The 27985-nt window shown below is 44.9% G+C and overlaps 1 protein-coding gene across 2 annotated transcripts in view; it reads left to right on the top strand.

Moving 5' to 3' along the window:
- The window catches only part of PARVG (parvin gamma), a 263533-nt gene that overhangs the window by 112644 nt on the left and 122904 nt on the right, over positions 1-27985 (top strand). For both annotated transcript variants that reach the window (XM_030215420.1, XM_030215419.1), the window contains exons 6-9: positions 3419-3534; positions 15654-15709; positions 18556-18581; positions 22575-22636. In XM_030215420.1, the coding sequence (XP_030071280.1) occupies positions 3419-3534; positions 15654-15709; positions 18556-18581; positions 22575-22636 (260 nt within the window). The remainder of the gene's footprint in view (positions 1-3418; positions 3535-15653; positions 15710-18555; positions 18582-22574; positions 22637-27985) is intronic.

The following is a 27985-nucleotide window of genomic DNA, read 5'->3' as shown; positions in this document are numbered from 1 at the left end:
TCTGCTATTTAAAAGGTATTTGGGGGATGGGATTTTTAAAAGACCATATGGCATGCAGATGAGAAAGGGAGAGACCAAATCACTTGTGGGACAGGGTGGAGTTCTTCTGCCCACCCATCTTGGGCCCAGGCCCACCCAAAATTGAGTTTCTGGCTACGCCCCTGCAGGGGGCATGTCGCACAGGGCACAATTTCAGTTTGATAGGGTCCTGAGCAAATAACTTCATGAATTCAGCATATACTAGTGCTAGTGATGTAGGGCTCAGTTTTTTTAACAGAATGCCTATGCTCAAAATCCACAAAAGTACTTATTTTTAAGCCTATTTTATAAAAGCAACATGGAGGGGCATAATCGAACGTCGCCGGCAAAATAGATCACCGGCGATCTACTTTGGCGGCGGTGCAACAGCTGGCCGGAACTGTATTATCGAAAAAGATGGCCGTCCATCTTTTTTTTCGATAATACGGTTTAGCCCAGCCAAATGCCAGAGTTCGCCGGGTTTGAGATCGCCGGTTTTGTTTTTCAGCGATAATGAAAAAAATGCCGGCCATCTCAAACCCGGCGAAATCCAAGGCATTTGGTCATGGGAGGAGCCAGCATTTGTAGTGCACTTGTCCCCCTGACATGCCAGGACACCAACCGGGCACCCTAGGGGGCACTTCTAAACATGTTTAAAAAATACACAAATAGCTCCCAGGTGCATAGCTCCCTTGCCTTGGGTGCTGAGCCCCCCAAATCCCCCCCAAACCCACTCCCCACAACTCTACACCATTATCATAGCCCTTATGGGTGAAGGGGGGCACCTACATGTGGGTACAGTGGGTTTTGGGGGGGGGGGGGGTTGGAGGGCTCAACACTTAGCACCACAAGTGTAACAGGTAGGGGGGGGGGGGGTGGACCTGGGTCTGCCTTCCTAAAGTGCACTGCACCCATTAAAAACTGCTCCAGAGACTTGCATACTGCTGTCAGGGAGCTGGGTATGACATTTGAGGCTGGCATAGAGGCTGGTAAAAAAAGGTTTTTATTTTTATTTTTTTAGTGTGGGAGGGGGTTGGTGACCACTGGGGGATTACGGGGAGGCCATCCCCCATTCCTTCCGGTGGGTATCTGGTCAGTTGGGGCACCTTTTTGAGGCTTGGTCGTGAAAATAAAAGGACCAAGTAAACCCAGCGAAATACTGATTAACGCCGCTTTTTCCGCTTTTTTTTCCATTATCCGCAAAAGCTGGCCATCTGGTAGCCACGCCCATGCCCCCTTGAACTTTCACTGGCACGGCGATGGGAAAGCGGCGATGGTGTCAAAAAAGCCACTTTCGATTATACCGATTTCGCCGCTTTTGAGAGATCGCCGGCCATCTCCCGATTTATGTCGGAAGATCGCCGGCGATCACTTTCGAAAATAAGCCTGATAGTGGCATATGTGTCTCAACAGAAAGGGCTCCCAGATACAGCCCCAGTTATGCGTAAATGTCGATGCACGCATGGATACTTGCTTTGAAACAAATAGGCTCTCCTAACTTTATCCAGTTAGCAGTCCAGATAGTGGGCTGAGAGGCATAGATATTAACATGAGCTGCCATTAGGACAGTTTATTTTACCACTAACTTGTGCTATCTTAGCACAGGCTCCATTTTATGCAATGAGATCTAGTTACTAATAGCTGGGGTTAACAGTAAAATAGCACATCTTAATGGTAGCCCACATTGAGAACTTACCTCCTGAAACTTGCTGCTTTCTGGATAGCACCAGCACTGAGCACCCCATCCAGATATTTTGCACTTGCCACTATCCAGATGCTGGCACAGAATATCTAGATTTATTTCAGCCACAGCGGCCAGTGTTTGGTAAAAATCCCGCTGACCTCCATGGCTAACTGTCGTCTCATTAGTACGCACAAAATCAATTTAACATAAGTTAACCTGTAAACTAACATGGCAAAAAGTTCAAATTTGCATTAAATATTTGTGGTTAACCAAAGAATTTGAAACAAACTGAAAAATATGTCTGAAAATCAGGAGGAAAAAAGTGCAAAAATGATCCAAAAATTGACCTGCAATGTGCAGGCAATGTACATTTGTCTGGTTCAGCTTTGCTTTTGGTCGGTGTCATGTGCATGTGCATAACCATTAAGACTCTATGGGGTCAATATTCAAAGTGATTTAAATGACCAGAAATAGCTCCTGGTTATTTAAATCGCTTGTCCGGCGCTAACCGGCCATATTCAGTGGTACTTAGGGCCCTGTTTACTAAGGTGCGCTAGTGTTTTTAGTGCATTCTAAAACTTAACGCACGCTAACCATGTAGATGCCCATAGGAATATAATGGGCATTTACATGGTTAGCGCACTCTAATGCTTAGCGTGCGCTAAAAACATTAGCATGCCTCTAGTGCAGCTTAGTAAACAGGGCCCTTAACCAAATAGTGCAGCTGAAAATGCCCGCTTAGCACCTAAGCTGAAACCAGCTATTTTCTGTGCATTCCAGGGGCAATTAAGTGCCAATATTTAAGATAACCACATAAAACACAGTCCTATATGTATGTGGTTCATCATAGCCAGTGAAATGCTGAATATCACACTTAGGGGTCCTTGTGCTAAGGTACGCTGAAAAATGGCCTGTGGTAGTGTAGGCGCGTGTTTTGGGCGTGCGCAGATCCATTTTTCAGCACGCCTGCAAAAAATGCCTTTTTAAAATGTTTGCCAAAAATGGATGTGCGGCAAAATAAAAATTGGCGCGTGTTCATTTTGGGTCTGAGACATTACCACCAGCCATTGACTTAGCGGTAAGGTCTCATGCATTAACCGGGCGGTAATGACCTACGCACATCAAATACCACTTAGTGCACGTAGCTGACGTGCGCCAGAAAATATTATTTTTCGGATGCGTGTATCGGACGCGCACCAAAAATGAAATTACTGCAAAAGCCACGTGTTAGCCGGGCGGTAACTCCAAATTGGCGCACATTGGGTGCACGTAGATGCTTATGCAACTTAGTAAAAGTATCTAGCTGCGTATACCCGGATATTCAATGCCAGTGCCCGGACATGGCCCAGAATTGAATATCCTGGAATAAAGCTGGCAGTGGTCAGCAAAATGCTGATCACCACCAAGGCTGGCATTAGGGGTGGGCAAACAGGACAATTGACATGGGCTCCCATTTCACTGAGGGCACCAAACCTACTTGAAGTTGAAAGAGGGATAATCTGCAAGCAAGCTTTGGGGCTCCCTCCCTAGCATCTGCCCTGGGTCTTATTATGTCTAGCACTGGCCCTGCCCCTCCTTAGCTTGTGCCCTGGGCCCCATCTTGTCTAGCACCGGCCCTGATCACCACTGGCTGAATATTGGACCCTGTATATTTAAAAGCTACTAGCCTGTGATGCAAACTATATACTGACATTTTTTTTTTTAATTTGGAAACAGATATCTACAAAAAGGATTTGCTGGCGACTTTACATCTTTTGGTTGCTATGGTGAAGCACTTTCAACCTGGAATGGATATCCCTCAAAATGTCTGTGTGGAGGTATTGATCGTTGAGGTAATTATGATTTCCACTGCTTCTAATCAGTTCTTAAATATGAGAATCTAGCTGTCCTGTGCCCCAGTGCATGACCTCTGAGGGTGAATGAAGGGCTAATCTGTTCAGCTCAACAGGAAGTGAAGGTAGCTACAACATCACCTTCTGGTCCTATACTTTTGGCAATGTGTAGGATGACAGAAAACATTAATAAACAGTCTGTAGAAGAAATGATTAGATCATTTTGACTGATACATTTCATATACCGTCTTTCCCCGAAAATAAGACATTGTCTTATATTAATTTTTGCCCCCCAAAATGCGCTAGGTCTTATTTTCAGGGGCTGTCTTATTTTTTGGGAAACATTGGGGTTGGATTGGGGTTGGCCTGCCCACCCTCCGTTGCTCCCGGAACTAACCTTAAACACCTCCTTTCACCTTCGCAGCAAGCAGCAGCAGGGCAGGCCACTCCTTCCTTCCATGGCCCGCCCTCGCCTGACGAAACATCCGCGAGGGTGGGGCATGGAAGGAAGGAGAGGTCTGCCCTGCTGCTGCTTGCAGGGAAGGTGAAAGGAGGCGTTTAAGGTTAGTTCCGGGAGCGATGGAGGGTGGGTGGAGGGGGCCCCGGCGACCTCGGGGGGGGGTGGCCCGGGGGCGGCCTTGTCCGGCTCTCGGTGGCCCTGCTTTCAAACAAAAATTTGCTAGGTCTTACTTTCGGGGGAGGCCTTATATCTACCAATTCAGGAAAACCTCTACTAGGTCTTATTTTAGGGGAAACAGGGTAGGACTATTTTACTTATCAGCACTACAGTCACTGGAATTATATGCTGGAAACATGAGGATCTTTTTAGATCTGGATCAATAATTATGCTTCCATTTATTAATGAGAAGTGATATATCAAATTTCTATTCCTTTTATTATTGAATAATTCTGCAGATACCTTAAATTAAATAATTTAAAATCATGAACCTTGAAAATACATTGCTCAAAAGCTATGATTGAAAAACCCCTACAGCTGCATTGTAAATACATACTTCACACAGGCTTAGCTAAAATTCAGTACTATACTGACAGAGCTGCTATGCGACCCTGTATCTGAAGGCTGGTATTTTTCTGATGTCTGAATTTATTTTACATTTCTTCACTTCATCTACTAGAAATCAAACACTTGCAGAAGGCATCAGCTGGGGTCAGATGCATTGAAAGGATTTTCTCAGTTTCTACCTGTGGGTAAAATGCTTAGTATGTCTGCCCCTAAGAAAAGTAGTCAAAAAGCCAGGAGAGGCCTAAACCCAGAAACTGGGCCACTCGGCAGTTCATACTGATGAATTCTAATGCGTTCAGACACATCCAGGGCTGTAGGCCAATTTCTGTTAAATTCCAGTTTAAATAAAATATCTAATAGTTGCTTCAGTGTTAGATTTAGGGACATAGAAAGACAACTGCCATGTTGTTTACTCAGCCTTTCCCAGAATTTCTCTAGGTTCAAACTCCTTTATGATTATATTGAATCACAGTCGTGTGAGAAAACTGAAAATTTTATACATGGCCCTTGGGCATACACTGGCATTGGATTTAGGTCAGAGGAGGCACACAGCATACCTAGAATTGATTTTCAAAAGCACACAAATAGTGTTATTTCTGATTGGCCACTCACAGATATAGGAGGTACAAAGTTTGCATGCCACTTACATCTAATTTTGAAAACTAGTTCTGAGTAAACCGCTTACCTGAATGAGCTTTTGAAAACTGTATACAATGTGCCTGATGGCTCCTGCCTACTTAAATCCTCTCTGGCCACCCAAACCCCAATATTCAGTGGTACTAAACAGACCAGTGCCACTGAACATCGACTCTCACTACCCATAAAAAAATGGGCAGGTCAGGATTGTATGGGGGGCAGAGGTGGGGAGGAGCCGGCAATTATGTGGGTGCTGGCAATATTCAGTTCTGGCACCCACTTAATTTAGGACAGCTCAAAAGTTGTCCTAATTCTGCCCACTTAGCTATATGGGTGTTGGCAAGAGAAAAAGGAAACTGATATGGTTCTCAAAGCAAGTGGCTGAGAAAATAAAGATTAAAGAGTTAGCGTTCCAGAAATATAGAAAATCTCAAGAGGAGGAACACGGGGAGGAATACCGGATGAAACTGAAAGAAGCCAAGAGAGAGGTACGTCTGGCGAAGGCGCAAGCTGAAGAACAAATGGCTAGAAATGTAAGGAGGGGAGACAAAAACTTCTTCAGGTATATTAGTGAAAGGAGAAAGACTATAAAGGGAATTGTGAGACTAAAAGATACAACGAAACGCTATGTAGAAAATGATGAAGAAAAAGCCAATTTGCTAAATAGATACTTTTGTTCTGTTTTCACTGAAGAAAATCCTGGGGAAGGACCGAGAGGGACTGGCAAAAGTACACCTCAGAATGAGGTGGATAGAGCACCGTTCACGGAAGAGAGTGTGTATCAACAACTTGGAAAGCTAAAGGTGGACAAAGCCATGGGACCGGATAGGATCCACCCCAGAATACTGAGGGAGCTCAGAGAGGTTCTGGCAGCTCCTCTTAAAGATTTGTTTAATAAATTCTTGGAGACGGGAGAGGTTCCGAGGGATTGGAAAACGGCGGAGGTGGTCCCTCTTCACAAAAGTGGTGATAGGGAAGAAGCTGGAAACTACAGGCCGGTAAGCCTCACTTCGGTTATTGGAAAAGTAATGGAAGCCATGCTGAAGGAAAGGATAGTGAATTTCCTGGAAGCCAATAAGTTGCAAGATCCGAGACAACATGGTTTCACCAAAGGGAAATCGTGCCAAACGAATCTCATTGAATTCTTTGACTGGGTGACAGGAGAATTAAATCAAGGACGTGCTATGGACGTAATCTACTTAGATTTCAGCAAGGCTTTTGACACGGTTCCCCACAGGAGGCTCTTAAATAAACTAGACGGGCTGAAGATAGGACCCGAAGTGGTAAACTGGATTAGGAACTGGTTGACGGGCAGACGCCAGAGGGTGGTGGTGAATGGAGTTCGCTCGGAGGAGGGAAAGGTGAGTAGTGGAGTGCCTCAGGGATCGGTGCTGGGGCCGATTCTGTTCAATATATTTGTGAGTGACATTGCCGAAGGGTTACAAGGTAAAGTTTGCCTTTTTGCAGATGACACCAAGATTTGCAACAGAGTGGACACCCCGGAGGGAGTGGAAAACATGAAAAAAGATCTGAAGAAGCTAGAAGAATGGTCTAACGTTTGGCAATTAAAATTCAATGCGAAGAAATGCAAAGTGATGCACTTAAGGAGTAGAAATCCAAGGGAGACGTATGTGTTAGGTGGGGAGAGTCTGATAGGCACGGACGGGGAGAGGGATCTTGGGGTGATAGAATCTGAGGACCTGAAGGCGACGAAACAGTGTGACAAGGCGGTGGCCGTAGCTAGAAGATTGCTAGGCTGTATAGAGAGAGGAGTGACCAGCAGAAGAAAGGAGGTTTTAATGCCCCTGTATAAGACGTTGGTGAGGCCCCACCTGGAGTATTGTGTTCAGTTTTGGAGGCCGTATCTTGCGAAGGATGTTAAAAAAATGGAAGCGGTGCAAAGAAAAGCAACAAGGATGGTATGGGATTTGCGTTCCAAGACATATGAAGAGAGACTTGCTGACCTGAACATGTATACCCTGGAGGAAAGGAGGAACAGGGGTGATATGATACAGACGTTCAAATATTTGAAAGGTATTAATCCGCAAACAAATCTTTTCCGGAGATGGGAAGGCGGTAGAACGAGAGGACATGAAATGAGATTGAAGGGGGGCAGACTCAGGAAAGATGTCAGTAAGTATTTTTTCACGGAGAGGGTGGTGGACGCTTGGAATGCCCTCCCGTGGGAGGTGGTGGAGATGAAAACGGTAACGGAGTTCAAACATGTGTGGGATATGCATAAAGGAATCCTGTGCAGAAGGAATGGATCCTCAGAAGCTTAGCTGAAATTGGGTGGCGGAGCAGGTGGGGGGAAGAGGGGTTGGTGGTTGGGAGGCTAGGATAGGGGAGGGCAGACTTATACGGTCTGTACCAGAGCCGGTGAAGGGAGGCGGGACTGGTGGTTGGGAGGCGGGAAATACAGCTGGGCAGACTTATACCGTCTTTGCCCTGAAAAGGACAGGTACAAATTCAAGGTAAGGTATACACATATGAGTTTGTCTTGGGCAGACTGGATGGACCATGCAGGTCTTTTTCTGCCGTCATCTACTATGTTACTATGTAATATTGGCCAGCAGCCGCATAACTGTTTTCTTCTTTTTGAGGCTCCCAATCCTCTTCCTGGCCCCAGAAAAATCCCACTTGTTCCCTCCTCCTGCCCCCATCTCATTGCCATGTAGAACCTCCCGCTTTTAACATCCCTCCCATGATGTGGGTAGCCCCCCCCCACCAGGCCTACCTGATGTCTCCGGTGGTCTGTGTGGTCATTCCCCTTGCAGCTTCCCTAAGAAAATGGCTGCCATGATCTCTTGCAGCAGTTCACGGTATTTGTGTAATATCGCCAGCTGTTATGAGAGGTCACAGCAGCCATTTTCTTAGGGAAGCTGCAAGGGGAGTCGTGAGAGGGCTTCACTCCTGCCTCCAACGACTCCACAGTCCAGTAGGTATATCAGGTAGGCCTGGAGAACCTACCTCGATTGCAGGTGGGGTTGAGGGATGTTTGGGGAGGAGGACAGGGGTTCTGCATAGCGGCGAGCTGGGGGAAGGAGGGAGGGAACAAGGGGGATTTTTCAGGGTCTGAGAGGCGGATCAGGGGGCTTTAAAAGGAAAAAAAAAAGAATTATCTGTGTCCCGGTCGATATTCATAACTGTCTTACATGGGCCCTGGCTGAAGACTGGCTGGGACACGTGTAAATTCTGGTGATCAACATCGGTTAAATTAGCCTGGAAATTCAGTGCCAGGGCCTGGTCATGGCTCAGCACTGAATAGCCAGGGCTAATTTAGCCGGCCATGGTCAGCATTTATAAAAACGTTGACCACCACTGTCGGAATATCAGCCAGAATATGCCTAAAGAGAAATATCAAGACTTAAAAAAAATTGTTGAAAAAACAATCTATGGTGCCTAACTACAGCAATTGTGACAAACTGACTTTAGAAATGCTTTTAAATACCAACCTTTACATATTACTCTATTTTACTCCAAAGTAACATTTTCTGAACATCCACATTCCAGTATTAATCTAACAGGTGTATTATGAAGACCTGGAAGGTATTACGTCACTTTTACCCATCAATCGGGAAACCTTCCAAATTTCAGTAAATTAAACACAGTTCCATGTAGATGACATAAATAAACAGAGCACCCCTGACATGGGCCCTAAAGGGCTAGATTTTATATATGGCACCTGAAAAATCTGTGCTGAAAAAGAATATGCCTACATTTAGGCGTACTTTATAGAATAAACCTAAATTTCCAAGTGGATTATAGAATACACTGAGCGCCCGTCCATGCAACTAAATTTAGTCACAGGCAGTTACACCAAGTGAAACCTGGTGTGAATCCTGATGCCTAAATTAGGTGCAGACTGGGTTTATTCTGTAACAACGTGCATAGATTTGTGAAACACCCATGCCCATGACCATGCCACCTTTCAACTATGCAGAATATGGTTAGACTTTTGTGCATATAAATTCTAATTAATGCCAATTAGTGTCAATAATTAAGTGGCAATTATTGATACTGATTGGCTTTGTTCACTAATTAAGTTGTATGCACAATTCCGAAATATGACTGGATTTGCACGCACATCTTAAGCCGCGCTATATAGAATTTGGGGGAGCGTGACTGGGAGTCAAAAAAAGGTGGTGGTGAATGTAGTTTACTCTAACATTAAGAACATTACCAGTGGTATACCATTGGGTTCAGCCCTTGTTCTGTTTTTTTTTCAAGACTTTTGTAAGTGATATTGCAGAAGCGCTGTCAGGTAAGGTTTTCCTTTTTGTGGGAGATACCCAAACTGCAAGAGGGTACACATCCTTTAAGGTGTGGAAAACATGAAGAGGGATCTAGTGAAACCTGAGGAATGGACTAGAATCTGGCAGCTAAGATTTAGGGCCCTGTTTACTAAGGTGTGTTAGTGTTTTTAGCTTGCCTACACTCAGCACGTGTGCTAACCATGTAGGCGCCTATAGGGATAGTGTAAGCATGTACATGGTTAATGTCATGGGCGTAGACTAGGGGGGTGAGGGGGGGCATTGCCCCCCCAAACAATGACGATCTGCAGCGGCGAACTGGCGGGCGAGGCGCCACTCCAATAGTAAAAGCAGCAAGCACTAAGCAGGTCCGACGACAAGCCCAGCATTCCCCTCCCCTCTTCAGCCTGCAGCCCGCCTCTGCGGGGCTTCTATTGGTCCAATTTGCTGCCAATTTGCAATTTGCTGCCAATTTGGACCAATAGAAGCCCCGCAGAGGCGGGCTGCAGGCTTCTCTTAAATGCCTGCAGCAGCCGCGCCCCGTCCCCGCCGGAGATTGGGAGAGAAAAGACGTTTGACGACGTAAGTGACGTCACGAGCAGCGTGCTTGAGCGAGCCTGCTGCCTGATCTTGTGCAGCTTCCGGGAGAGTGGCGCTGGGTTCGCGGAGGCGCCACTACCGCCAACAACATTGCCCTCACTGCTTGCACTAGTAGAGGCCTCTGGTAGAAGCGAAGGACCCTCAGCCGCCAGCAAACTCTCAGCCATTGCGCGAAGTCCCCTGCATTCTCTAGGAAAGTTGCACTGCAGTTCACCTGGCCACGTGTCACACCTCCGGAATACAAACAAGGCAGGCAGAAAAGTCGCAGGGTGTTCGGCTGTTGTGCAGGAAGGAGGCTGAGCCTGGATAGAACGGAGCCGGTCGGTGTGAGCAAATCCCAAGAGTCATTGCTGTGGATGTGGATTAGCTGGTAGGAGGGAAGAAGGGAGACTGGACTTGGGGAAAGGAGGAGAGACACTGGACCGTGAATGGATGGTAAGAGGAAGGGAAGAGAAAAGAGAGTGTCAGGGAGACAGAGAAGCGAGATTCTGGTCAGTGAGGGAGCATAGAGACAGGGACACAAAGGGACAATGCTGGACAGAGAGGGGATAAGGACACATAGGGACAATGCTGGAAGGGAAAAAGGGATATTGGAAGATGCTGGACATAGGGTGAGTAAGAAGACAGGGGAGATGCTGGAAATGAGTGAAGAAGACAGGAAAGGAGAGAAAAAATAGAAGATGGACTGGAGATCTTGTAAAGAAAGTTAAGGAAGCAGAAACAGGATGGGCAGGGGAGAGAGGAGAATTGCTGGACAACAGGGATTGATGGAGGGGACAGGGGAGAGAGGAAATTTGCTGGAGATGGATGGAGGAGAAGGCAGGGGAGAATGGAGAGTTGCTGGACATGGATGGATGGATGGAGAGGAGGGCAGGGGAGAGAATAGAAATCGCTGGACATGGAGCGGAGGGCAGGGGAAGGAGGAGAATTGCTGGGCATGGATGGATGGATGGAGGGGAAGGGGAGAGAGGAAATTTGCGGGATATGGATGGATGGAAGAGAGGGCAGGGGAGAATGGAGAGTTGCTGGACGGATGGATGGAGGGAGGGGATAGAAGTCAGGAAGGAGATGCACATGGATGGAGGGAAGAGAGGAGAAATGTTGGACAAGGATGGTGGGAAGGAAAGACAAAGGAAGGAGATGCACATGGATGGAGGGGAAGGGAGAGAGGAGAAATGCGGGACATGGATAGAGGGGAGGGAAGACAGAGGAAGTAGATGCACATGGATGGAGGGGAGTGAGGAGAAATGCTGGATATGGATGGAGGGAAAACTGCTGAGTTTAAGGGCTGGTTTGGAACACATTGAGGGCAGATACTGAAACTCGAGGAAGGATAGGGACAGGGCTATAGATTGTAGACAGGACGCATAAGGACACAGGAGGATGGTGGACATGGTGAGAGAAAAAAATATCAAATGGAAAGAAGACACTGTATAAAACAGAAGACACTGGGACCAAAGCAAATAGAAAAACTAAATGATCAGACAACAAAGGTAGAAAAAGTATTTTATTCAGAATTTATTAATTGGAATATGTCAGCTTTTGGAAATGTGCATCTGTGATATTTTGCATGTAAGTTTCAATTTTTCTGGTATTGCTGCATGCTGAGTCTGACTTCTTGAGTTAACTTTCCAGTTCAGTATTTTGCCTTCATATTTTTTTATTTCTAGTTCCTTGTGTCATGTCTGTTGTGTCATGTGTTTTTCATGTGTGATCAAGGTGCAGCATTCTGCTAGCGTGTAGTATTTGCAGCCCTTTTTGTTTTGCTTTTTTTTTCACGAGGTAGTGTATTGGTGTTTTAGAGCCTGGTGTAATTACAGTTCTGCCTTTTCACACATAAGGTTGTAGCTCGTCCTGTCCTTGGAATTAGTGCTGTTATGGTTTAGTAAGGATATGAGTGTGTTTTTGCACAAGTCTGTGTATAGCGTTTTGCAGTGGAGAGATTGTGTGTTGGCCTTACTGAGGAGGCACCAAAACATCAAAAAAGGGGGTAGAGCCTAAATCATGACACACTACCTCTTGAAGGATCTACATATAGAGCCTATGCATTTCTAAGGTCAACACTGGTATGGTATGAGAAAGGGGGTGGGGAAATACTACTGGAGATGAAGAGGGAGTGCTGGGTAAGGAGGAAAGAAGGAAGGAAGGAAGGAAGGAAGGAAGGAAGGAAGGAAGGAAGGAAGGAAGGGAGAAAGAGCTGGCTTGATATCTCATACATATTCATTATGGTTATTCCCCAAAAAAGCCAGCTCTTTTTCCCTTCCTTCCTCCATATTAGCATATTCATTTGCATATGTATATATGCAAATGTATATGCTAATATGCTCCGCCCCATCCTTTGCCCCCCCAAATGAAACAGTCAAACTACGCCTATGGTTAATGTGTGTTAAAAACGTTAATGCACCTATAACGCTGCTTAGTAAACAGGGCTCTTAATGTTACAAAATGCGGAGTCATGCATTTAGGCTCAAAAAAACCAAGGATGCAGTATAGTATATGAGGTGAAGAACTTCTGTGCACAAAAGAAGAGGACTTGGGGGTGATCATATCTGATGGTTTTAAGGTGGCTATAGGTAGAAAAAGTTATGGCAAAAGCCAGAAGGATGCTTGGGTGCATAGGGAGAGGAATAACCAGCAGGGGAAAAGGAAGCGATAGTGCTTCTGTATAACTCCCTAGTCAGACCCATTTAGAGTACTGTGCACAATTCTGGAGGCTCCACCTTCAAAAACATATAAACGGGATGGAGTCGGTCCAAAGGGCAGCTACTAAAATGGTCAGTAGTGTATCTCATCAAGCGTATGAAGACAGATTTGAAGATCTAAATATTTATACTTTGGAGAGGTATGATAGAGATATTTAAATATCTCCGTGATATAAATGCACAGGGGGTGGAGCTCTTTCAACTGAAGTTCTAGAACTAGGGGGCATAGGATGAAGGTGAAAGAGAATAGACTCAGTTGTTATATAAGGAAATATTTCCTTACAGAAAGGGTGGTGGATACATCAAATGGCCTCCCTGGTGGAGATGGTAGAGATGATGACTGTATCTGAAGTGAAGAAAGCAAGGGACAAACTCAAAAGATCTCTAATGGAGAATAAGGGTTTGCAGAGTTCAGTAGTTGGTATTGATGGGCAGACTTGATAGGCCATATGGTCTTTATTTACCATCATTTTCTAGGTTTCTATGATAACTTCTGACCATTGCTGGCATTGAAATGGTCTTCTCTTTTGTCAAACCATAGTCATCCACGTATTTCTGATATAGACTCTGCTTGTAGGACCAGGGCCGTGCAAACAAGGTAAGCAGTGTAAGCGCCACAGGGGGGCGCCACCCAGGTCCGCTCACTTGCAAAATCTTTTACCTGAAGTTGTGATTCTCCTCTCTCCCCTGCCCTTCTTGCATCAGGAAGTGAAGGCAGCCCAGCAGTGTTAACTGAGGCAGACAAGCTCTGCTAAAGTTGCTTCAAAAAAGAGTACAACCAGTGCTATATATGTCTTTGGTGTGGGACGAACTCCTCATTCAGGGTGAGCTTGAACAACATTCAAATTAAAGAGAACAGGTTTGGAGGGAGGTGTGCAAGTGTGACTGGGGAGAAATAAAAAATAAATAATGTAATTGTTAAAATCTGTAAGTGGTTCAAAGTTTTTGTTTATTTTTCTGAGCATGTACACTGAGAGGAAGGCATGACTGCAATGATGTGTGCATAATTATCAGGCATCTACAGCTAAAAGCCATTTCATTGGCTGATGGTTCAAACAGTAGTTTCAAAGAGGAAGTTTAGCTGTGTTTAAGAGCTGGTAAATGAAAATCTGATTGCTTTTTTTGTGTGTAATTACTAAATGTTTATTTCTTATATATCTCCACCATTCATGATGTATTGTAAGCCACATTGAGCCTGCAAAGAGGTGGGAAAATGTGGGATACAAATGCAATAAATAAATATAAAACATTCTGCTTGGATAGGAAGAGTTTGTGATATGTGAAAATACATTTTGCTTTAATGAAATTGCTAAACTTTAGAGTCAGTGCTTTTTTTGTATTTGTTTTTATATAAAACATTCTCCTTGGATAGGAAGAATCTGTGATATGTGAAAATACATTTTGCTTTAATGAAATTGCTAAACTTTAGAGTCAGAGACTTATCAATGAGGGATACATACAGTGCTTTTTTTGTGCCGGTATGCGCTGGTACAGCGTACCGGCATCTTTTTCCTGAGGTCCAGCTCACTTGCCCGCTCCCTTCTGTTCCTGCTCTCACACTCCAAAATCTTTTACCCGAAGTCGCGATTCTCCTCTCTCCCCTGCCCTCCCCTCCATGTCCAGCAATTCTCTCTCCCCTCCCCTGCCCTCCCCTCCATGTCCAGCATGTCTCCTCCCTCCCCTGCCCTCCCCTCTCCTCTTCATGCTGGACATGGAGGGGAGGGGAGAGGAGGGCAGGGAAGAGAGAATTGCTGGACATGGATGAGAGGGGAAGGCAGGGGGCAGAGGAGACATACTGGACATGGAGGGGAGGAGAAGTCAGTGAAGAGAGATTCGTTGGTCATGAAGAGCAGGGGAGAGAGGAGAATCGTTGGACATGGATGAGAGGGGAGGGCAGGGGAGAGAGGAGAATCATTGGACATGGATGAGAGGGGAGGGCAGGGGAGAGAGGAGAATCGCTGGACATGGATGAGAGGGGAGAGCAGGGGAGAGAGGAGAATCGCTGGATATGGATGAGAGGGAAGGGCAGGGAAGAGAGATTCTCTGGACATGGATGGATAGAGGAGTTGGCGGGGAGAGAGGAGAAATGCTGGTCTTGGATGGAGGAGAGGGGAGAGAGAATTATTGCTTTATATGGATACAGGGGTGGGACGAGAGAGGAGAAGTGCTGGACATGGATGGAGATGAGGAAAGAAAAAAGGAGAAGATGCACATGGATGGAGATGAGGAAAAGGGAAGAGAGGAGAAAAACTGCACATGGATGGAGAAAATAGGCAAAAGCTGGATCCACGTTATACCTCCTCCAGTCAATTCCACAGAGGAGGACGCAGCTTTTACTTATGGATGTAGGGCAAGAAATGAAGAAGAAAGGAGGAAAGTAAACAAATAAATGGAAAGGAAGCCCTGGAAACGGAGTTAAGAGAACAGCTAGAGAGCAGCAGATTCAGAGACTTGGACCAATATGGATAGAAAAACAAAGTCACCAGACAACAAAGGTAGAAAAAATCATTTTATTTTCATTTTAGTGCTTGGAATATGTCCACTTTGAGAATTTACATCTGCTATCTTATTTTGCAATGTATAGCAATTTGTTTTCTAAGAATATTGCTGACAATTCCTGTCAGTGTGGCAAGTGGTGAGCGATCATTTTCACGTTTAAAAATCATACAAAAGTTATTTGCGATCAAGTTTTTCGCAAGAAAGGCTTGTAAGCCTTGCCATCTTGTGCCACACGGGGGGGGGGGGGGGGGGGGGGGGGGGGGGGGGGGGGGGCGCCAACTGATAGTCTGCAGGGGGGAACCAGAGACCCTAGGCACGGCCCTGTGCAGGACTTTTCATTTTCTTGGGTATGTGACGCACAGTTGCACTGCATCGTGTGATATTTAAATTTTTCCAATTTTTTAGCCTACCAAAAAAGGAATCAAGACAGAAAAAGTATTTGAATTCATCACAGAGAGCAGGTAAGAAAATATATCTTTATACCTATTTATACATCTATCTGTCTACATACACAACAGAGGCATGCTTGTTTTTTTTTATCATGTTTGGCAATAAACAGTAATATTATTTTCTTTATACTACTACTTATCATTTCTACAGCTCTATTAGGCGTATGCAGAGCTGTACACTAAACATGTAAAAGACAGACCCTTCTCTTATGTTAGCTAAGATTTATATATTGCATAATCCAAAAAACAAATTGGTCCCAGGAGGTTTACAAAATTGAATTATAAAAGATAGAAGCATCCTATACAAAATATAACCTATATCCAGGTACAAAAAAACAATATCACTAAGTGAGATTAATAAAAAATCTAAACTGTTTACAATAGTAGAAGCCTGCAAACTGTATATGAGCCATAAACAAAAACGAGAAAAAATAAAAAATGAAAAACATCTAAAGAATCCCTATATAGCATAAGGTTTCTCAAAAAGATGAGTCATTTATTTCATGTGATACTGACTCTGCAGTTTCCAATGTTATATCCAGCTTGTACAAGAATCCTAGCTAATGAACTCATATGTTAAACGGTGTTGGGACACCACACTGAGCTCTCCACAAACTTGACAATGAGCCACCAAATTTTACCCTGTAGGATCTATTGATTAGAACAGTGTTTCCCAAGTCCAGTCAGGTTTTCAAGATATTCACAATGAATATGCATGATAGAGATTTTCATAAAATGGAGGCAGTGTATTAAAATCAAGTTCATAAATATTCAAGGGTTACTCCAGGACCGGACTTGGGAAACACTGGTTACAAAACCATTAAACCAGTGCAGAACGTTACCCTCACTTATGGTCTCACTTAAGGTCAATAACAATAGTTCATGATTCACCAGATCAAAGACGCTAGATTGAATTGCATGAGGATGGCCGTATGTCCTTTCCCAAGAAGAGATCCACCTTTTGATAACAATGAGCCTAAAACTGTCACCATGCTATAATATTGCTGGAAATCTGATGGAGAATGATGCAAAATAAGTTTGCACCATGCACTTACTCCACTTGGACTCTGCCCGTGTGTATATATGCACATCTGCAAACTATGCTTTACTGAAGATATGCATGTAGTTATAGAATAGCACCGACTCAGATTTTTGGCATTTAGATGTGCATGTGCACACATATGAGCGTTTATGCCAGTATTTTAGTCATTCGCATGCATATCTGACTTGTAAATGACAATGCCTTCCTTATAGAATTATGCCCCATCAGTATTATACTCTACCTGGCTGATATTCAGCAGGTGGCAGTCAACGTTTTTTAAACGCTGACTGTTGTTGGCTAAATTAACCCTGGATATTCAGTGTTGGGCTATGTTTGAGCACGAGCATTGAACATCTGGTGCTAAGTGAAATTACAAAGGCCACTGGAACTTATACGGGTCCTGACAGGAACCCACATAAGACACTTATTTGGGTCCTCACTGAATATTGGCCAGGACGCGCATAAGTACAAAGTACTTCTCTCCCCCCCATTCCCAATCTTAATCTCCTCTCTCTCCCTCTCACCCCCCAAACCACATCACAACCTCCCACCCCTCCCACCCCAGTAGGCCTTCCTAGTTCTACCTTTTAAATCATTGGTGGTGTAGTGGGGTCCTATGAACAAGAGCAATGCACGCTCAATCTTGCCCAGTACGGCTCCTTGCAGAAAATGGCTGCCACAACCTCTAGTGGCAGCCACACAGTACTTCAAAGTGGGAGGGAGGGAAGTGAAGGGGGATTGGAACACGTATTCCAATATTCAGTGCCAGACCTCACACAGCTATCCAGTGGCATTCGTAGTCTGTGCGCCCCCCCCCCCCGGCACATCACTCCCCCCCGAAGCGCATCACCAGACCGTTCTCCTCCCAGCAAGGGGGTGCGTGGAGCAGGCGCGCAGCTGTTGGCTCTGCCGGTCCCCTGCCCTGGAACAGGAAGTAACTCTAGAGGGGGCAGGGGACCGGCAGTGCCGACAGCCATGCCTCCGCACATCCCCTTGCTTCCTACACCCTGGGGTGGACTGCCTCCACTGCCTTGCCCTTGGTACGCTACTGCAGCTATGCAGGCAAATTTAGGACAGCTTTGATGCCTGGTTAGCTATGTGCTGGCTCCTCCCCAGTTCTGCCCTGTGCGCCACCCCTGACCTGCTCACTTTTGACATGGCCATTTTGTGCCAATATTCTGTGGCACTGTCTGGTTAAGTGCCGTTGAACATCATTGGTTAGGCGGCCACAGGCAACTTAAGCAGACAGGAGCTTCTTCTGCCTGCTTAAATTGCTTTGAATATTGGATGGTGCAATAATAATACTAAAAATTTGTGTCTACAGTTTCTAAAAAAAAATGCATTGTTAAAGTGCTACATGACTAGCATGATTTTACCGACATCTGCTTGCCAGTCAATGTCTGCTGACTCTGACTTTCTTCCAAAACATTAGAAGCAGCCCAGCAGGCAGTAAAGCTGTCTTGAATGGATGTAGGGTGACTTGACTAAAGTGTATATCTTTGGCTTGCCACTCACTCTGTCACTATACTACTCTAATCTTCATTTTTCTAACCTAGAAGCTGAGGAATGAACCATAGAAAAGGTTGCAAAAGATCCCACTGTTGCACTAAATAAAAACCACTGAGCTACAGACAAAACTGAATGCTGTGTTTCTACCCTTTGAGGCACAGTTACAAAAAAAGCACTAAAATAACAGTTACAAGCAAATTCATATGTTATTTTCACTGGATTCACTTAATAGGGCTTAGGAAATCTACCTCTCTGCCATTTTATCTCACCACAAAGTGTTTCTCTAATTCATATTTGTTTCTTTCAGAGAGAACTTAGATCACCCATCATCAAGTAAGTAAAGTACAAACAATCTCTAGACCTGAGGGTTTTTCTATAACAGGGTATTTCTGTGTGAAGGCAGAGAAGATGTCTATTTTGAGATTAATTTATAAAAACACATTGGTGCCTATGGGGCCCTTTTACCAAGCTGTGGTAAAAGGTCCTTGCGCTGGAGGCAGCGTGCGTTTTTGCTGCATGCAGAGTCCCCTTTTACCAAAGCAGGTAATAAGGCTTCTTCACTGGCTTATTCTTCCGCTGCTGCCTGCCCAGACCTTGTTTGTTTCATGGACTTTTCTCCTGCTCGCTGCCTGTGCTTCTGTTCCAGTCCAGTCCAGCCCTGTCCGGTAAGTCCTGCCGGCCACCTGCAGACAGGGGCTCAACTCCTGGTGAATCGTGGCTAAGTGCAGGTGAAAACTTGGATTCCTGCTTGGCCTGGTCCAGCTCGTTGCCTCTGCTTCTACTCCTGGCCAGCTGCTCCAGTTCCGGTCTGTGTCTTGCTGTCTGTTTGAGGGGTTCTCCTGCCACTGCCGGCCGTCGGTAGTGGTCCAAGGGCTCACTGTTAGAGATAGGCGGAGAAGCGTGACAGTACCCTATAGTGCTCAGAAAAAAAAGAATGAACCAATCACAATTAAGTTTTAAAAAGACTTTTTAAATTAAAGAATAAATTTGAGGCACCATACTCAAAGATGAATCTAACATCATCCACCAAACTTTTGAAGACCTCTCCATCTTCAAAAAACTCCATTACCAACAAGCACTAATGCAATATTTGATCATGAGATATCTTCCTCTCATAAGAAAGTTATGAATGATCAGAGATGAGAATAGAGGAGTTGGTACAGAGAAGGGTAACAATAATAATTAAGGGGATGGAATGACTCATATGAGGAAAGGCTAAAGAGGTTTAGGGCTCTTCAGCTTGGAGAAGAGATGGCTATGGAGAGATGTGATAGAGATCTATAAAATCCTGAGTGGAATGGAACAGCAAAGGCAAATTGATTGTTTACGCTTTCAAAAAGTACACAGACTAGGGGAAATGCAATGAAGTAACATAGTAACATAGTAGATGACGGCAGAAAAAGACCTGCACGATCCATCCAGTCTGCCCAAGAAGATAAATTCATATGTGCTACTGTTTTATTTGTACTGTCCTCTTCAGTGCACAGACCGTATAAGTCTGGCCATCCCTATCCCCGCCTCCCAACCACCAGCTCTGGCACAAACCCTATAAGTCTGCCCAGCACTATCCCTGCCTCCCACCACCGGCTCTGGCACAGACCGTATAAGTCTGCCCAGCACTATCCCCGCCGTCCAACCACCAGCCCCGGCACAGACCGTATAAGTCTGCCCAGCACTAGTCCCGCCTCCCACCACCAGCTCTGGCACAGACCGTATAAGTCTGCCCAGCACTATCCCTGCCTCCCACCACCGGCTCTGGCACAGACCTTATAAGTCTGCCCAGCAATATCCCCGCCGCCCAACCACCAGCCCCGGCACAGACCATATAAGTCTGCCCAGCACTAGCCCCGCCTCCCAACCACCAGCTCTGCCACCCATTCTAGGCTAAGCTCCTGAGGATCCCTTCCTTCTGCACAGGATTCCTTTATGTTTATCCCACGCATGTTTGAATTCCATTACCGTTTTCATAAGTTGTATGCTTAAAATAAATCAGATAAAATATTTTGTCACTCATTTGCATAGTTAAGGTCTGGAATACATTGCCATATGATGTGGTAAAATCAGTTAGCATAGTTGGATTTAAACAAAAATGTAGACAAATTCCTGGTGGTATAGGGCCAAATTCATAAATGGCGCCTTAAAATTTGGCGCCAAAAACTACGCGCTTGGTGTGATTCTAAAAACCACACCTAAAGTTAGACATAGTTTATAGAATGTACTTATGTGCCATTCTTGTGGCTAAAATTTAGGTGCAGTCATTTAAGCCACCTAAAACTAGCCCTAAATACCTGTGCTTAACTTAGGCGTAGGTCAGGTGTGTTCTACAACAGTGCACATAGTTTTTTGAAACGCCCACGACCTGCCCATTCCACACCTATAACCACACCCCTTTTCCAGCTGTGCGCATTAGAATTTAGGCGCACCACATTATAGAATACGTCTAGAAGTTGTGCATATAAATTCTAATTAAAGCCAATTATTGGCGCTGATTGGCTTGTTAATCAAGTTGTGCTTGCAATTTGGCCTTGCAGCCAAATTAGCGCACACAACTTAAGGTGCCATTTATAGAATATGGGGAAGTCCATAAACTGTTTTTAAGGTAGACCTAGGGAAAACCATTGATTTATCCCTGAGGATAAGCAGGGTGGAATCTGGCTTCTTTTTGGGTACTTGTGATTAGGGATTACAGTTTGCAGTGACTTAGGAAATGTCAAAGACATACAGTATCTTATGTCATTACATGTCATTTCCAAACAAAATTGAGCATCAAAAACACATTTCATGTTTTGTCATGTGCTGTTAATGGCATGCACTCTTTGGAAATAGTGCATATTTTGTGGAAATAGTATGCACTCTTTCCTAATAGTGGAAACCCCATACATACACAAACCATTCTGCGTGCGGAAACTAGTGCACATGTGCAAACTTGGGAAAAGAGTGGGCCCTCTTTTTGAAATAATGCACCCTCTTTTTACATGGAGGGGCATTTTCGAAAGACCTTCCAAGTTAGAATTGGGATGTCCCACTCATAATGTCCAAAAAAAAGTCCATTTCACAGCCATTTTCTGGGGTTTCCTGTTTGAAAAATTGTGAGACTGTCCAAATTGAACAGCCATTTTCCAAAATAATATGTCCAAATTATGAACATCAAATAAACATGGAAAAGGATGTCAGTCAGGCAACATTTGTACAAAAATGGCCACACAGGTGTCCCTGCAGAGCAGAGGGGCAGCCTAGTGGTCAGTGTAGCAAACTTTAATGCTGGGCACCCAGGTTCATATTCCACTGCAACTTTGTTATTTTAAATGGTGAGCCCTCCAGAGACAGGGAAATACCTACTGACCTTATATCACCTCAATAGCACTCAGGCTTGCAGGTGTCTTTAATATTTAGATACAGTAGGTATATCTCTGCTTCTGGAAGGCTCATAATAAGTTGCAAAATGTCTACAATAAATAATGTTGTCAGGGAGCCTATTTTCCCTTTCTGGTGTCACTTTTAGGGGTGAGGGAGGGGAACAGTAACCACTGGGAGATTAAAGAGGGATCATGTCTTAATCTTTCCAGTGGTCAGCTACTCAATCAGGGCACCTTTTTATATTCTGGTTGTGATTGAAACAGGTCTAACTTAGGACGTCCTTTGCTGACATTTCTTCCCTTTCAATTATCGCTGTTGGACATCCTAAATTTGGCCCTCCCTAGTTCCGCCCTACACACACCCACAACACACCCCCTTGCTATTGATGAACTACAGTGTAGGACGTCCAAATTCTGCCTTTCGAAAATCGCAATTGGTATGTTTTTGGCAGATGGCCTTTTTTGGAGGAATTTTGAAACATCCTTCTGCTTTGAAAATGAGTTCCATAATGTGCACTATTTTCAAAGAGTGTGCACTATTATCAGAAACTGATGAAATGACAAAATGGCCAAACAAAATTGAAAAAGCTCTGAAATTCCTGAAACCAGCATGGGAAACAACACAAAATGAAAATTTCTGGTTACCCATTCCTACTTGCTATCTGGATTTGCTATTGTTGGAAACAGGATACTGTGCTAGATGGACCTTTGATTTGACCTACTATAGCAATTCTTATGTTCTATATTTTGGCTTATAGAAGATCCCAGGCTTAGAAACGACACCTAACGAAGGTCCCTATTTACTAAAGTTTTTATACAGTGGACTTTGCGGAAGATAAAGCATGATATTGCCATTATCACATGCTAAACATTAGTGATTAGGGCCCAAATATAGAGGAAAATGTTAAAACAAGAGAAGGCGAGCACACTATAATAACTAACACGTTAAATACATTGTTCTCTCTTTTAGAAACTGATGTCTTTGATGAACTATTTAAACTTGCTCCTGACAAAGTGAAAGCTGTTAAACAGGTAATTTAACTGAAGCCCTTGGGCCCCGATGATCAAAAGTAAAACGAGGCCATTAGTGCCATATTAGCACCCACATTTGCCTGCCCAGAATGATCAGAGGGGTCTAGCACAGCAAACAAAGAGCATGCCAGGCCTTATCGTAGATAATTTATAATACTGTTTATAATTTATAATACTGTTCCTACATTTCCTTATTTTTAATGTATTCTTTACCATGTAAGATGCTTTCTTTTACTATGTAAGCCGCACTGGACCTGCTGTATGTGTGAAAGAGCGGGGTACAAATGTAATAAATAAATAAATAAATAACATGCAAATGTAGTCAAGCTCATTTAAATGAGGTCAATGAACAGAAGAGCGCCTGAAACAAAGGTGCCTTACTGCTGTAAAAAATAATGCCATGTTCGAGCAGGTGTAAGGGTTTTGGAAGAGGGAATTTCCCATGATTCTTTCTGCAAAATCTACCAGTTTTGATTTTTTTTGGAAGCAGAAGGAGAGCCGTGCAAGCCCTTGAGCTCTGGCTGTGAGAAACATTAGACCCGAACGTGAAGCACACATTGACGTTCTTGTCCTGCATCTAAATTCAAAGTGTTCATGCTTAAAAACAACCCACAAAGCACACATTGGCGTCTGTTACTTGCAGCATCCAGGAACCCCCCCCCCCCCCCCGCTTATATTTAGGCTGCAGAAGACAGATGCCAATGTGTGCGTCACTTTTGGGTTTTACCAGGCGCATGTGCACAGGAGCTGAGCTTGGCTGAACTCTTCTGCACATGCACCAAGCACAATCTTCCCACCGAATTCCCTAATGCTCAAAGCTATGAGTGTGCCTATATTTGCATCTTATTAGCTTTAAGCATTAGGGTGTTGTTCTTCTTTGCTGGAGTTTTGATCATTGGTCCCTTAGGGATGTAGTTATCAATATAGGCTACCATTAAGACATGCTATTCTATCAATAACTTGTGCTATTAGCACAGGTCCCACTTTATGCAATGAGACTTACAGGCTCATTTTCGAAAGTGATGGATATCCATCTTTTGACATAAATCGGATCATGGACGTCCATCTCCCAGAGACGTCCAAATCGGTATAATCAAAACCCGATTTTGGCCGTCTCCAACTGAAGTCCGTCGCAAGGACGTTCAAATTTCAAGGGGGCGTGTCGGAGGCTTAGTGAAGGCAGGACTTGGGTGTGCCTAATACTTGGACGTCTTTGACCCATAATCGAAAAAAGCCAGGACGTCCATGACGAACACTTGGATGTTTTCACCCGGAAGTGTTTTTTTTTACTAATAAGGCACAAAAAGGTGCCCTGGCTGACCCCTTGCACCCGATATCTTCATCCTGCGCCCGTTCGGCTGAACGCCTCTGGAGGAAATCTCGCACCCATACTGATTTCAATCACTTCAAATTCATGCTATCCTCCTTCCAATCCTCCCTATTCCTCGCCAAACAGGACTATTACACCCAATTGACTAATTCCCTCAGCTCTAATCCTCGTCGTCTCTTCGCCACCCTCAACTCCCTCCTCAAAGTGCCCTCTGCTCCCACCCCCCCCCTCACTCTCTCCTCAATCTCTGGCCGACTACTTCCATGACAAGGTCCAGAAGATCAACCTTGAATTCACCACCAAACCTTCTTCTCCTCTTCATCCTATAACCCACTCTCTTAACCAACCAACCCAGGCCTCCTTCTCCTCTTTTCCTGATATCACCGAAGAGGAAACCGCCCATCTCCTCTCCTCCTCGAAATCCACCACCTGTTCCTCAGACCCCATCCCCACCAACCTACTTAGCACCATTGCTCCTACTATCACCCCCACCATCTGCCATATCCTCAACCTCTCTCTCTCCACTGCAACTGTCCCGAACACCTTCAAGCATGCTGTGGTCACACCACTCCTCAAAAAACCATCTCTTGACCTTACCTGTCCCTCCAACTACCGCCCCATTTCCCTCCTATCCTTCCTCTCCAAGATATTTGAACGTGCCGTCCACAGCCGCTGCATTGATTTTCTCTCCTCTCATGCCATCCTCGATCCGCTTCAATCCAGCTTTCGCCCCCTACACTCGACAGAAACGGCACTATCTAAAGTCTGCAATGACCTGTTCCTCGCCAAATCCAAAGGTCACTATTCCATCCTCATCCTCCTCGAGCTATCCGCCGCTTTTGACACTGTCAATCACAACCTACTTCTTGACACACTGTCCCTCCTTTGGGTTCCAGGGCTCTGTCCTCTCCTGGTTCTCCTCTTATCTCTCCCATCGTACCTTCAGAGTACTCTCTCATGGTTCGTCCTCCTCCCCTATCCCGCTCTCTGTTGGAGTTCCTCAGGGATCTGTCCTTGGGCCCCTCCTTTTCTCAATCTACACCTCTTCCTTAGGCTCCCTGATCTCATCTCATGGTTTCCACTATCATCTTTATGCTGACGACACCCAGCTGTATCTCTCCACACCAGACATCACTGCGGAAACCCAGGCCAAAGTATCGGCCTGCTTATCCGACATTGCTGCCTGGATGTCCAACCGCCACCTGAAACTGAACATGGCCAAGACTGAACTTATTGTTTTCCCACCCAAACCCACTTCTCCTCTCCCTTCACTCTCTATCTCAGCTGATAACACCCTCATCATCCCCGTCTCAGCTGCCCGCAACCTCGGTGTCATCTTCAACTCCTCCCTCTCCTTCTCTGCGCATATCCAGCAGATAGCCAAGACCTGTCGCTTCTTCCTCTACAAGATTAGCAAAATTCGCCCCTTGCTCTCTGAGCACACCACCCGAACTCTCATTACCGATCTCTCATTACCTCTCGCCTTGACTACTGCAACCTACTCCTCACTGGCCTCCCACTTAGCCACCTATCCCCCCTTCAGTCCATCCAGAACTCTGCCGCACATCTCATCTTCCGCCTTGACCGATATACTCATATCACCCCTCTCCTCAAGTCACTTTACTGGCTTCTGATCAGATACCGCATACAGTTCAAGCTTCTCCTACTAACCTACAAATGCACTCGATCTGCAGCCCCTCCTTACCTCTCTACCCTCATCTCCCCTTACGTCCCTACCCGTAACCTCCGCTCTCAAGACAAATCCCTCCTTTCAGTACCCTTCTCCACCACCGCCAACTCTAGGCTCCGCCCTTTCTGCCTCGCCTCACCCCATGCTTGGAACAAACTCCCTGAGCCCATACGCCAGGCCCCCTCCCTACCCATCTTCAAATCATTGCTCAAAACCCACCTCTTCAATGTCGCTTTCGGCACCTAATCACAACACCTCTACTCAGGAAATTAGACTACCCAACTTGACATTTTGTCCTTTAGATTGTAAGCTCTTCTGAGCAGGGACCGTCCTTAGTTATTAATTTGTACAGCGCTGCGTAACCCTAGTAGCGCTCTAGAAATGTTAGGTAGTAGTAGTAGTAGTAGAAATGACCAGATGACCACCGGAGGGAATCGGGGATGACCTCCCATTACTCCCCCTGTGGTCACTAACCCCCTCCCACCCTCAAAAAACATGTTTAAAAATATTTTGTGCCAGCTTCTATGCCAGCCTCAGATGTCATACTCAAGTCCATGACAGCGCATGAAGGTCCCAGGGGCAGTTTTAGTGGGTACTGCAGTGCACTTCAGACAGGCGGACCAAGGCCCATACCCCCCCTACCTGTTACATTTGTGGAGGAAACAGCGAGCTCTCCAAAACCCACCAGAAACCCACTGTACCCACATATAGATGCCCTCTTCACCCATAAGGGCTATGGTAGTGGTGTACAGTTGGGGGTAGTGGGTTTTAGGGGGGATTGGGGGGGCTCAGCACACATGGTAAGGGAGCTATGTTCCTGGGAGCATTTTATGAGGTCCACTGCAGTGCCCCCTAGGGTGCCCAGTTGGTGTCCTGGCATGTCAGCGGGACCAGTGCACTAGAAATGCTGGCTCCTCCCAAATCCAAATGGCTTGCATTTGGATGTTTTTGACTTGGATGTCTTTGGTTTTGAAAATCGCCAAAAGTCAAATACGTCCAAATCTAAGGACTTCCAAATCTAGGGACGTCCAAATTTAAGGACGTCCTTGGATTTGGACGTCTTTGACGGTATTTTCGAAAACGAAAGATGGACATCCAACTTTTTTCGAAAACACAGTTTTCCCCGCCTCCGGATTTGGATGTTTTACAAAGACATCCAAATCCAAACTTAGACGTTTCTTTCAAAAATTCCCCTCTTAGTTACCAATAATAGGGGTTAATAGTAAAATAACACATCTTAAAGATAGACCACATTGATAACTTCTCCACTTACATTGATAAATAGTATTTAGTTGAGTAGATTACCGTGGTTGAAAACTGCCATATCCCTAGGGTGTGTGTAAGTAGCTTACCTAAAGATTCTATATATCGTGCTGAGATTTCAGTGTGTAAATCAAAGCCTATTCCAGAACAATGCATATAACTCAACTAGTTAACAAGCTAATCAGCGCTGATAATTGGATGTTAACAAGCAATTATCAGCACTAATTGGCATTAATTAGAATTTACATGCACTACTGTCTAAGCGCATTCTGTAATGTGGTGCGCATAAATTTTAAGTTGCATAGTTGAGAAGTGGGTGTGGATTGGGTGGGTCATGGGCATTTCTAAAATCTATGCACGTTGTTATAGATTACACTTGCTCCGCACCTAATTTAGATGTCAGGATTTACACCAGGTTTTAGTTGGCGTAATTCACCATGACCAAATTTAGTCACGTGGACCAGCGCTCGGCGCATTCTATGTACTGAGCAGAAATTTAAACCTATTCTATAAATTTAGGTGTACTTTAGAAATTACACCTAGCTGTATTTTTTTTCTGCGCAGAATTTTCAGGCATCATATATAGAATCTAGCCCTTAGAGCATAACTGTCAGGGGTGGGGGTGTACATATAGGTGGATCATGGGTGGGACATTGGTGTGTCCCCCACCTACATGCACAGCTTATGGAATATTAAAAGTTGCATGTGCTCCTTCCTGTACTTAGCCACGCCCATTTGTGCCTGCCATAGACCTTCCATAAGCGGCTGTGCATACAAGAGTGCACCACTGTGGTTTATGCTAATATTCTCAAATGGAATTTGTGTATCCAAATGACAGTATAGAACAGACACTTCCCAAGTTCCACTGGGGCAGCTACATCCCTTTATGGAATTGCCCCCTTTGGGGTGAATTCTATATATGGTGCTGAAAAAATTATGAGATGCTGTTAAAGTTAGGTGTGGTTTATAGAATAGCGCTTATGCCTGGGAATCACGCCTTACTTTAGGTAATGGCCATTTGATCCAACTGAAATATGGTACAAATGTACATGCCATTTCTTTAAAA

This window comes from Microcaecilia unicolor, chromosome 9, assembly GCF_901765095.1.
Source record: "Microcaecilia unicolor chromosome 9, aMicUni1.1, whole genome shotgun sequence".
Classification (NCBI taxonomy): Eukaryota; Metazoa; Chordata; class Amphibia; order Gymnophiona; family Siphonopidae; genus Microcaecilia; species Microcaecilia unicolor.
This window is presented reverse-complemented; position numbering and strand designations above follow the sequence as displayed.